The sequence below is a fragment of the Euleptes europaea genome, chromosome 13 (assembly GCF_029931775.1).
Source record: "Euleptes europaea isolate rEulEur1 chromosome 13, rEulEur1.hap1, whole genome shotgun sequence".
Taxonomy (NCBI): domain Eukaryota; kingdom Metazoa; phylum Chordata; class Lepidosauria; order Squamata; family Sphaerodactylidae; genus Euleptes; species Euleptes europaea.
In genome coordinates, this window is record NC_079324.1 from 35,793,237 (window position 1) to 35,805,352 (window position 12,116).

Genomic DNA, 12,116 nt, shown 5'->3' on the forward strand with positions numbered 1-12,116 from the left:
TTAATTTCTGGAGCAGTATTTATATTGATCTTCCAGACTTTATAAAATATATATATTATAAATATATAAATATTAAAGAGGACCTTCTCTGAACACTGTTAATGACAATGACTGAATTGTAAATTGGCAAAACAGTGTAAGCGGTTGCTAGAATTATGCTGTGAAAACATACCTTTTATCTTTCATCCATTAAACACCATCACGATTAATTTCACCTAAAACAAATTCTGTTACCAAAAGACAGATGATGGTTTTTATGCAACAGAAAAGCACAGAAGGGTTGTGGGTGGCTTGTACAGTTGTTTTATTCAGTGCTGAGGAAAGGGATGTTCTGTGTTTATTCTCTTTTCCTCCCTGCCCCCCTCCCAGAAGACAATGATTGTGTTACTTCTATGTCTTTGGCATTTTGGGTTGCAACATGCCCACAGCTTGATGTGATCCTCTTCGAAGAAAAGACCTGTTCAAAATGTCTGATCCCGAGTGCATTCACATGGCAGTGGTAGGTTTTCTCAACCTGAATTGTTGCCAGCTTCTTTTGTCTGTGGTCAGTACCCTTGAGCAACCCTGAAAGGCTCACAGCTTTTGAAATTAGAAGCAAAAATTGCAGTAGGTTTGCACCTATGGAGAGGAGTGTCGAATGATACCACTTTGATCCCATTTACTTCTTGTATCAAGCCCCACCTACATGCTTTGACTATTGCATATATTGTGCACAGTGGGGATTGGAGCCAAAAGTAGGGCTGAATTACACTGAGTCCACCACCCTTGCTGTGAGAAAAATGAGATTGCTGCTGTGAAATGTAGGAGGGCAGTAGCTAAGGACTATATGTTCAGGTGAGGGAGGGATTGTTGAATGACTGTTTTAGAACATGCATGGCTCATTCAAAGGAAGAGGTGGCTATGTTGAAATTTCCCAAATTTTTGCTGTTAAGCAGTGTATTTTGATTCAGGTGTCTCCATTTACTTGTACACACCACTTACTGGAAAGGTAGAAGGAAGTTTGGTTCATAGTATGGGGGCAGTGGTGTGTTCCTCACTGAACACGTTCAACTTGTTTTTCCACTGTGCTTCATTGTTTTTTTTATTTGCGGTGTTTCAGATCTAGAAGAGATTCCCTCCCCCCCCCCCCGAGATTTGCCTTGGAGCAGAGTGGAATGCTCAGAAGGTGGCAATAGATTTTCAGTTTGCTGTGCATGTGGCTATCCACAGAATGTAACTGATTTGCATTGGTCACAGGCATACAAGAAAGTAGACCTTCTGATCTGCCATTGAAGGCCAACTTACATGTTTTCCATGTTAGATTACCTCTGTGTAGTAAAACCTTTCTCTGCATTATCACTTGAGAAGTGTGGCACCGGTACACAGGTTAAACATTTGTGCACATGAACAGACTGGCTGATGAACATACGTGCTCATGTGCATAGCTATTTCTACATGGAAATAATCTCAGTGCGGGAGGAACAGTGTGAGCAAGACTGCCTTAAACTGAGAGCCATTGATGGTTGAGAAGACTTGGGAGTTCTGTGGGGGTGTTTTGTTTACCTTGAATTCTTGTTTCAGTTTCTGCTGGTTATAAAAACTATCTTTGGTGTCAACCTTGGTGGTCTTCTAAGATGCTGAGCTCTTGTCATGCCCAGAAGTCATTCTGCTCGTTTCCCATGAGGTGGCAAACTAAAAATGACTTTCCCAGTGCATTGAAAAAAGACCACCATGCCCATCCAGTACCCAAAATCTAATTAAGATTGGAGAACAGCTTCTGAGTTTTTATTTTTGTGCCCAGAGCTATAAAGGTTGTGGCCTACTGATTTCATTTTGATAGTCCCTTTAAAGCTGTTAATGTTCATTACTCTTGTGTTCTCTTAGTACCTGGTTGCTGGTTAAAGAGTTTTATTTTCCTACCCATCAGTAACTGTTTCCCAGTGTCTACTTTATAAGATCCAGTTGGATGGGCTGCATGAAGGATTGATGCAAGAGCCCCTTCTTGTGGTCGTTCCCCATCTGAAAGGGATCGAGGCAGTGGGAGAACTGTCTTAATCCACCTTTGCAGCAGTTAAGAGCATACCTTGAAATAACTCCCCACTTAGTCCAGTAGAATGTACTTCCTAGTGGTTCTTTCAAATTGCAACCATGATAGCACACAGGCTCATTTAAATTGAAAGCCTTGGTAGTCTTTTTGAGGCAAATCATAGGAATGTGACATTAACAGCCTTCTTGATTTCTGAATGTGTGATGGTGAAGAAAGGGGAAATAAAAAGACCAGCTGGTAATTGGGAGGAAATACAAGAGTTCTAAAGTGCCAAGTAACTTTTCCTGATGTTGAATTTATCTCTAGTAGCACATTGTAGAAGTCTTGCCTATTAACCAGTTTATCTAATAACCTGGTGGGAACCTGTTCAGGCTGCAAAACAAAAAACCTGTATCAGTGTTCCTGTTACAACAGGTATTAGTATAAGATGGGAATCTTACTTGAAGCCTGAAGGCTTTTCTCTTTGAACCCATCTGTGTTTGTAGATCCTTCGAGCACCTTCTTGGTTGTTTAAAGCCACAAGGCGTAGCCACCTTACTCTTCAGCATTGATGGTTATGTCACAAAGATGTGCAAGCTTTGTTTATTGAGGCTTCTGTGCAGTCCCACATTGAGACTTGCCTGTAACTGAACAGTTACAGGTAAGTGCAACCCTGTTTTTTCCCTTTTTGATCTTGAAATGTCCAATAAAGAACTAATATCCTTACAAAGCACGTTGAGCTTGATCTTTTCTTTTTCAATTACCTTCTTTTCCGATCCTCAGGTCAGAATATTTGCCAGAGCTGAATTATTTAGGTTTTTCACTGCATAGTTTGTACAATAAAACTGCATCTGGCTGTTTATCTTGGGCAGAACAAGTACAGTATTTTAGTCCCACTATGAAGAGCATTCATGTAAGTAACAGCAGGTAAAGTGACAAAGCTGTTTCTGGGGTGTATCATGTCAGCCAGCTGATAACAGCTCATGAGTCAATGCTGAAAGATTTTACATTAAATCTGGCTGGTCAGATAGAAGGATTTTTTCTGCGCTGCATGTTTCTGGCTAGAGGGAAGACTTTATTTTTGCATGGAATATTCAGGTGAGTACCTACATGCAATCTGAAGTGGTACAGCCCAAACAGACTTACTTCCTTACCTGCTTAGAAGGGGGCATCTAATCTCTAACCAGGCATAAGAGGTATGTTAAGCTAGAATACAAGTTTCATTTGGAATATTCTGAAACATATAGTCTAGTGGCTTTCTGGAATAAGGTCCAATTGTGTTAACTGTTCTCAGAGTTGGACCACCATGGTCATCAGTCCAACCCCCTGCACAATGATAGCTAGCTCCTCCTAGATTAGTACTGGAGTATATGAAAGCAAACAGGCTTGTGCTAAAAGCAGCCTGTTGGACTGGGAGTTGACAAATTTCCAAGCTATCTATTTACTGCTTAAGCAGTTAAAACGAACAGTAGAGGCCTAGGTTCTCATCTCAGCAGCCAGGTGGCTACTGGGAGGAAAGTGAGCTGGCCAGAAGAGAGTAAGCAAGCTTGCCTCAGTGGGATGGTGATGGTTTTACTCCCTTTTCCCCACAGCCAGCTTGTTGTCCAGGCACGTTGGCATTCTCACTCTTGCCTAAGCTACTGTGCCTTGGGAACCCCTTTCCCTCACTGCATATAGTAGTCATGTGGATGGTGGTACTAGTGAATGTGGCTCTCTGCCAGTCACAAACTACCACTGGGTCTAATTTAAGTTTTAAAATGGACTTGAAATCTAAAGAGGCAGCTGAACATGATAAGTATGCCTCGAGGGGTAGCAAAACCAACTTTGAGAACTACCTTGTGTACCAAGCAAACATCTAACAGGACCGGTTAAATGACGTGCATTTTTTTATAACCAGCCTTCCTCTCTGGCTCTTGAAAGCAAGGATTTCTCAAAGCTCAAATCCATGAAATAAGAATACACAGCTGCGTCAAAATCTTACCATCTTAAGAAGAAAAATAGCCATCTTGAGTTGCCCAAGTATAGAAGGGTCACTTTAATTACACCTGTCAACTCTCAATGCCTGTAATAAACTGTCTCCAGATCCCCTCTCTGGAGATGTTACAGGCAAAGCACAACAGCAACAAAGCTTTCGCTCCCATGTGCCAAAAAAAAGCACACATAATTAAAGCTAGATTTATTTTTAGCATTTAGAAGTACTGCTTTGCAGGCTTCTTCCATTGTACTTCCGGTTCAGCTCCTCACTGTGTGACTGAGAGGAAACTTAAGTCACTGCCATCTCTGCAAGCATTTATTTAAAATAAATATTAGCTGCCTTTCCTCCTTACGGAGCTTGATATGGCTTACAATAGGATTTAAAATATTTATTAGTTGTCATTAACATATAACTCTTGCTTCATCAGCCAGGCTATATTGGTCAGTGTAACTCAATATTGTCTGTTCTTATGGGGGCTCAGGCAGTAGCGGATCTACAATTAAACTAATGAAGCTTCAGGGCGCCTGAAACAACTTTTTTTAAATGAGTCAATTTTTCAACATTCATGGAGTTGTTTATTAAAATAAGGCTATTTTAGTGATAGAATCATAAGCCAATGGGTTGAAATACTTAATATTGACCTTAGGATATGCTCCAATACCCATTTCATATGGCCTCAAAGTGTCCCTGTAATTAGTCATATTTCAAAATTTGACCAAACTCGTTGCGCTCGCCAGAATCTATTCATAGCCTACATTTTGGCAGCTGGATCCTCGAATCCTTCATTGGTGCACGAGTTCTATAGCTCAGCCCTTAGGCTACAGCTAATCGGAATCATAAAAAGACTTCTCAATTCAGGCTGCACTTGTCTTGCTTGTACGTTTTAACACCAAAAATCAGATTTTCACCTCTTTATCCTAACGAGCCCCCTCTGATGACCTTCTACCTTTCTATTAGAGAATGAACCAATACATCTGCCATAGAACAACCCCATTGAAGACAATAACAGCCGTTACCCATACCTCATTGCTGGTGGGTAGGGGCTCACTGTATGGTCCATTTTCAAAGACTCATCCCCACCTCCGTTCTCTGCCATTTGGGCCTCCAGGTCCTTGCAAGGGCAGGAAGGCTCTTTGGACCTTGCCCTATTGTTGCTGCTGGCTAAGTGGCCCCCATAACAGTTCAAGCTTCAGGGTCCCAAAAATGTAGGTCCGCCACTGGGCTAAGGAACAGAAAGCTTATTTTCAGCGCTTTTTGCTTTGGTCACAGTTGCCTTAGGAAAACCTGGTCCTATCATTTCATTGTCATGTGAAGTGTATGCTTATGGTGAGAGTGACCTTGGATGACTAAAACTGGAAGCATACACACATTTATTGGGAGGGGTCGTGGCTCAATGGTGGAACACCTATTCTGCATGCAAAAGGTCCTGAGTTAATTCCAAGGTATCTCCAGTTAAAGGATCTCAGGGCGCAGGTCTTGGGGAAAGGCTGTTTTCTACAAGCCATTGAGACTTTTGTCGCATTTGTATTCCTGGTACTCAGTGCAACTGTTACTTCAGACATTCACACACTAACAGTAGTGTTTTAGTAATTATGGATTCCGAGTCCTTGCTACTTCCGTAGGGCAAATGAAAAAAACATGACAAGTGAAACGCATACAGGCTGGTGTACAGCTACAGTGGAATCACACCCTTTGGCCTCAAGGGCATTCCTTCCACCTGAGGATTTCCCCTGACTAACAACTGAGCATTGTCAAACAGACCAGCGATCCCAAGACACTAAGCGCAGCTTCAGAGCTGTTCTCCCTTTGCATTAAGCTCTGCCACAACGGGAAAAAATTGATGGCACAGCCATCTTTTGTGGCAAGCAATGATTCTATGGGGGGAGGAGCAAAGTATAAACGCACAAAAATAGATCACCCCAAAAGCGAGCAGCTCCATGTCTCTTCGGAGTGCCTGTATCACCGATCAGCTGTATCTTCAAGCAATTGTGCACCAGTGACAGCCAACACTGCAATTGCCCCTGAGTAAAACCAAAATCAGGCAACCCAGTTCTCAGCAGCAAAGAAAAAGGAGATCATTAAGGAAGAAGTACGGACTGCAGGAATGTGAGAAGGCTGGCTGACAAAACGCACAAGTTAGTTCTGTCCTGTTCCTTAGGAGTGGGAGAGAGGAGGCAAGAGAATATTAGTGGTTCGTGTGAATTCCCTCTCTGATTTTTTTATTTTGGCCGTTCGCAGACCACTGACTGGATGACCAGACACTCATCAGCACCCCAGTGAGTTTAGGCACTTTTTAGAAAATCATAAAATGATTTTTATTATATACAAGTGCTCAAAAAAATCTCTCATATATATATGTATATGTACATGTACACACACACCATCTGATATATCAAATTAAGGATCTGATGAACACTGTCCAAAATAATTTTATATGAATCTTTAAAAAGTAAAATACATATATATATAGATTTTGGGGGAGAGAAAGGGTTGTGTTTTTCTTTAAAAAACCCAAAACACAAAAAACCCCAGAGTTTCCTTTAAGCGCTTCCAAAGCCAAGTCCACGTGAAGAGTCTCCGTCCTCCTCACAAGATGAAAGAGAACTGAAGTCTGGACCTGGGGAGCCTCGGGTGCGCTTTCATAATGTCTGCAGACAAAAGAGAAGAGAGGCTGAGGTAGGTTGCTTAGTGGCTACCAGAGATAGTAGTCACAGGGCTCCTGTTAGCTTTCCTCAACCCAGTCTAGCAGCTGCTTTTACTCTCAAAGTCTACCCTGAAAACTCAATGCCTGGCTTGGCTAGCGATTCTCAGGGCATTTTGCCTTCAGGGTCTGTAGTGATAACATGCACTACCACAACGGAGGGAATCTCTCCCCTCTGCTTTTCTTTCCTTTTTTTTTAAAGGACAAAGGGTCTCTCCAACACCCATGAAGATAAAAGCATACGCCATCTTTTTTAAAGGCCACCGGCCTGCTGTCTAAAGCGGTGTCACAATGTCTTAGAACAAAGGTTCAAATGAGTAAATTCTGATCACCTGCAGGAGAGGGCAGCACTGGGTATTTTCTTCAGCCCACTGAGCAGATTGGGCCCTCCAAAGGGGGAGGACGGGGGAAGCCACACCTTCCGCAGCAAATCCATCAGGGTCACAGCCCAGTTTTGATGAGACAGGCTCTCAATTGTAAAAACTCCACCCCTTCTTCTCGGATTCCAACAGAAAAACCACCTGGCTGCCAAGGTGACAGGGGCAGCGGCTGCCACGTCCTCTTCCACTCCTCTGCGACACAGCAAACTCGTTCTCCCTGGTCCGTGCATTCGTCTGGCCGACTCACTATTATCTACTGTTGACATGATTAACTCTGTTGGGCAGGTTGCTGAACTCTATTTCCTCTAGTATTCTCTCTAAGTGCTGTATTAAGACCCGTTTTTTAAACCTAAGAAAGAAAGGGGGGGAGGAGCAATTTAATGTTCAAGTTGCACAGAGTCTTAAAAATTTCCCTTCGAAACACTGTGAACTTTTGCATTACTACAGAGTCTGCAAACAATGGAGGTCAACAGACCCGTCTCTGGCTTTTCTCCAAAATCAACCTTGTTGAACAATTCAGCAGTGTTAAGACAACAATCAACGAGACAGAGGCCTAGATTTCGGTTAAAGATTCTAGGCCACAAGCAAATTCTCAAGATCGGTCTATAGGGAATGTCTACTTTAACATTTTGTTCAAATGCAGGAATCTGTCATCTGATCAACGTATGTAAGGGGGCAATTTTGAAAAACCACGTTTGCAACGTACAAAAGAAGTGCAGGCACACTCTGTAAAGCAACTCGTGGCACATCGTCTTGATACAAACCTTGCGGCTTCCTTGATAGCAAATTCGATGAAATATTTTTGAATTTCCACAGGACCTTGTACTTCTTCAAGGAGAGAGAAGATTTTTTCATAATCTATGACAAAAACAAAAACCATGAGTCAGAAGAAATTTGAACTGGTGAGCCCCACTTCCCAAGCTCTCCTTGTCTGATTAAATACTGCCCTTTCTCCCCTCCTCAACCATAAGAAGAAGAGTTGGTTTTTATATGCTGACTTTCTCTATCACAAGGCAGAATCAAACAGGCTTACAATCACCTTCCCTTCCCCTCCCTACAACAGACACCCTGTGAGGTAGGTGGGGCTGAGAGAGCGTGACATGCCCAAGGTCACCCAGCTGGCTTCATGTGGAGGAGTGGGGAATCAAACATGGTTCTCCAGATTAGAGCCCACCGCTCCAAACCACTGCTCTTAACCACTACACCACGCTGGCTCTCTAACACAGTTCCAGCTAGCACTAGTGGAGACTGTGCCCTTTTGTAGACTTTCTCCATGTTTGCCAGCGTGGTGTAGTGGTTAAGAGCAGTGGGCTCTGATCTGGAGAACCGGGTTTGATTCCCCACTCCTCATGAGCTGGATTGTTTCCCCACTCCTACTCCACTCCCACTGGATTGTTTCCCCACTCCTACCCATGAAGCCAGCTGGGTGACCTTGGGCAAGTCACACTCTCTCAGCCTCACCTACCTCACAGGGTGTCTGTTGTGGGGAGGGGAAGGCGATTGTAAGCCAGTTTGATTCTCCCTTAAGTGGCAGAGAAAGTCGGCATATAAAAACTAACTCTTCTTCTCCTCTCCCACTTTAAGGGCTGGCAGCACATAACTGGGATTTGTTTGGCAATGAGGAGCCAGCTGGCTGCCTCATTTACTCTTGTAGCAGAGAGGCCTATCTCCTTCTACCAGTGCCTTTCCCCACCTCCCCTTTTGTAACTGCATTCACAAATAACACTCATCTAGATATGAGTCTAGTAGCACCTTAGAGACCAACAATTTCGAGGTACAAGTTTTCCAAGAGTCAAATCTCCCTTCATCAGATATGAGTTGGAATGGAGATCTGAGTCCCTTAACATCCCAGTCAGGAGGTGGGAGGAGTGTTGCAAAAGAGAAACTCAGTGCCGAGGTACAATGTGCATTGTAATTAGCTTGATTGGAGCAGAGGGGAAATGCTTGGGGGCAGAACATTAGTATCTGTAGTGAGATAAGAATCCTATGTCCCTATTCAGCCATGGGGGCTCCACTGTTCTGAACTTCTGAATAAACTCAAGCTTACATCAGCAGTGGAATGGCCCGGAAGATTAAAATGTTCTCCCACAAGTATTTGAGTCTTGTGGTTTTCAATGTCAGATTTATGTCCATTTATTTATTTTTCCATGGAAGGGCTCTGCTGACATTTGATGGCATATATAATGTAGCAAGATGAACAAGTGAATGAACCGGAGATGGTAGGGCTAGTGGTTAGGTCTGGTGATTGTGTTGTCAGAGTGAACATGGGGACAGAGTTGGCATCTTGTTTTGCTGCAGGCCCTGGTCCCATGTCCATGACTGGAAGAGCACTGTTGTGCGTGAGCAGTTGTTTAAAGTTAGGAGGCTGCCTGTGGGCAATAAAAAGTTTGCCTCCCAGTGCGAGGGGATTATCTTTGTCCAGCAGCAGGTCGTTAATGATGAGCTGAGAGCTGTATGTGACCACCAGTGGTGTTCCCTTGTTGCTTCGTTTGGGCCTATTTTGTAGCAGGTTATCCCTTGGTATCATTCTGGCTGTATTGATCAGTTTCCCTACTACACCAGGTGGGAATTGTAATTCCAATAATGTAGATCCTGCAGGTGAGAATCTGTCTGAGGGATCGCCTCAGAACAGATGCAGCTGTAGCGTAGAGCTTGGCTGTAGACAATGGATCATTTGGTGTGTTTAGGATGGTGACTGGAAGCATGTAGATGTAGATATGTTTGGTGATCAGCAGGTTTCTAGTATAAGGTGGTTTTTATGCTACCATTAATATTTGTACAGTGGTGTCTAGAAAATGTACTTCTTGTGTGGATTGGTTCATGGTCAGGTTGATGGTGGGTTGTAAAGTCTCTATGTTACTGGACTTGTATCTAGCAGTTCTACTGCAGACCAACACGGCTACCTTCTGAAACACTTACCTAGTACCTTTACCAAGAGTTCTAATATTCTCTCATGGCACTACTTCACAGGTTGCTAAGTTTTGCATCCACTACAACATGCACCCATAATTGCATATACTTTTCAAAAAAAATTCACACACCATCCTACAATTTATGTGCCATCATTCCTGCCCTTATCCAGAAAGTACCCATCAAATTAATGGTTTGAATGTAAGAGATATTAAGACTGTGGCTGGGATCCCGTCAAACATTACTGGAGGCAGAAGGATTTCTGCTCAGAGCACAAAATATTCCCTGAAATACTGCTGGGGGGGTAAGAAAGTCATGCTCTATGGGTTGAAATCCTTTCACCCCTTGGAAACACTTAGCTGGATCCCAAGTCATGGACATGACAATACTTTTTATTAAATGAATGGCTCTTGCAGGAATAAAACCAAGAGTTCCTTCAGGGTTGAAGCAATGATTAATAAAGTGTAGCATCCTGTTTTGCACTTGTTGAAAGTAACTTGGGGTGGGGTTTATAGATTTCCCCTCTTTTCAAGGGGACCAAAGCTAGTCAACACTTTGGTCCCCTTTTAATACTTACTTCTTCCAGGCTTGCGAACTTCCTTCATTACTTTGATTTTGATAACTTCATTGTTCCCTTCAAACATACTGGGTGTGATTTTCACTGAATTTGGCACAGTTTCGGATGAAGACTCTGCCGTTAATTTTTGGTCCTCTGCACACATGCCATAGTTTAAGGGTCCCCGAACAAGGGAGTTGGTAACAGGCCTATGGTCCAAGCCGTCCTCTCCGATGCAATTGAGTTCATTGGGCAGAGAATCCACATCATTTGGAAGATCATCATCCACTAGAGCAACAGAAGATGGTGGAACCTGGTGTGTCAGCAGCCCGTCCACCTGCTTGTCCAGCAACTGGAAGTTTTCCACTTTCTTCTCATCGGTGATATCTTGGACCATATTACTGTTGGCATCTGCAAGAAAACAAAGTTTTGCACTTAGGCTCTAACACATATATTTTTTAAAAAAATACAAAAGCAAGCCATCAGTCACCACCAAAGGGGCTCAAAACCACCCTCAGGAAACGAACATTTTAGCTGAAACCAAAGTGAAAGGTCACTGAAATATGTCCCATATCTTCTTTCAGTGGAGAGCCTCAAAATGTCTATGTCCAAAACTGGCTAGGCTCTACTTGTGTAGTCCCTCTAAAGTGGAGTTTACTTTGTTAGTTAATTCAACTTCACGGCAACCCAATGTGTGTTTGACATATGGGGAGGGGAGACTGAAACAGCTAGACATTTCCCTGAGGTCTTCCAAAAGTTTTACAGTGGAGCTGAGATTTAAACACAGGCCTCCCAAGTTCATTTCCAAGAAGTATACAAATTGGACCGCACAGAATAAGCAGTACTAAGAGCTGCTCTTCAGTTTACAGAGAACTCACAAGCTGAATGACTCTCTAACGTTGTTGCCTTTTTAAGTTGCCAGAGCTTGGCATTCACAAGCGCACCCTATAAATACAGAAAATAGCTGCACTACTTGCTACCAGCCTTCACCAGAATAACATTCTCCCATTTTTATGGTGCGGTATTCAAAAGAAAGGCAGAGATTAAAACTTAGAATATCTGTCTAAAAGAAAAGTTGAAGGCAAGGGAGCAGACTCAAAACACATTGTAGGCAGAATGTAACTGACAGCCTTCAGAATCCAGAAGGCAGCCATAAAAAGGAGGAAGGAATATCTTCCCAGGGACAGAAATAAAAGTAGCCACAGATCATCATCCCACCAAGTATGATGTAGGTTGGCTATCACAAAAAGAGAAAGAAAATAGACAGTCACCCAGTGCCTAAAAAGGTACAGAATGTGTAATGGTTTCTAAAGAGCAGATGTTTATTTATGGCCCAGGGAAACCCAACAGTGAAGACAAAACTCAGAATATACAGCAACTGAGAATCTTTTTAGTGATTCAAGGTGCACTACTTTCTGCCTTACAGGGAACTTGGGAGTATCCAAGTCTGAGGAATTAATGCCATTCCCAACACAGTTATGGGGTGGGGGAAAACAACCCAAAAACAAGGCATAAATTTAGGGAGCCATCTTCTGGTAAAAGAGGAATATTCTGAAGTTTTCTGATCTACAATCATATGTCTATTTCAC

At 42.8% G+C, this 12,116-nt stretch overlaps 1 protein-coding gene across 2 annotated transcripts in view; it reads right to left on the bottom strand.

Moving 5' to 3' along the window:
- Positions 1-6,270: 6,270 nt before the first annotated feature.
- Positions 6,271-12,116, bottom strand: part of LOC130486265 (integrator complex subunit 6-like) — a 37,683-nt gene continuing 31,837 nt past the window's right edge. For both annotated transcript variants that reach the window (XM_056859507.1, XM_056859506.1), the window contains 4 exons: positions 10,549-10,938; positions 7,826-7,919; positions 7,014-7,410; positions 6,271-6,628 (listed from right to left, as the gene is read on the bottom strand). In XM_056859507.1, coding sequence (XP_056715485.1) covers positions 7,311-7,410; positions 7,826-7,919; positions 10,549-10,938 — 584 coding nt within the window. In that variant the 3' untranslated portion in view covers positions 6,271-6,628; positions 7,014-7,310. The remainder of the gene's footprint in view (positions 6,629-7,013; positions 7,411-7,825; positions 7,920-10,548; positions 10,939-12,116) is intronic.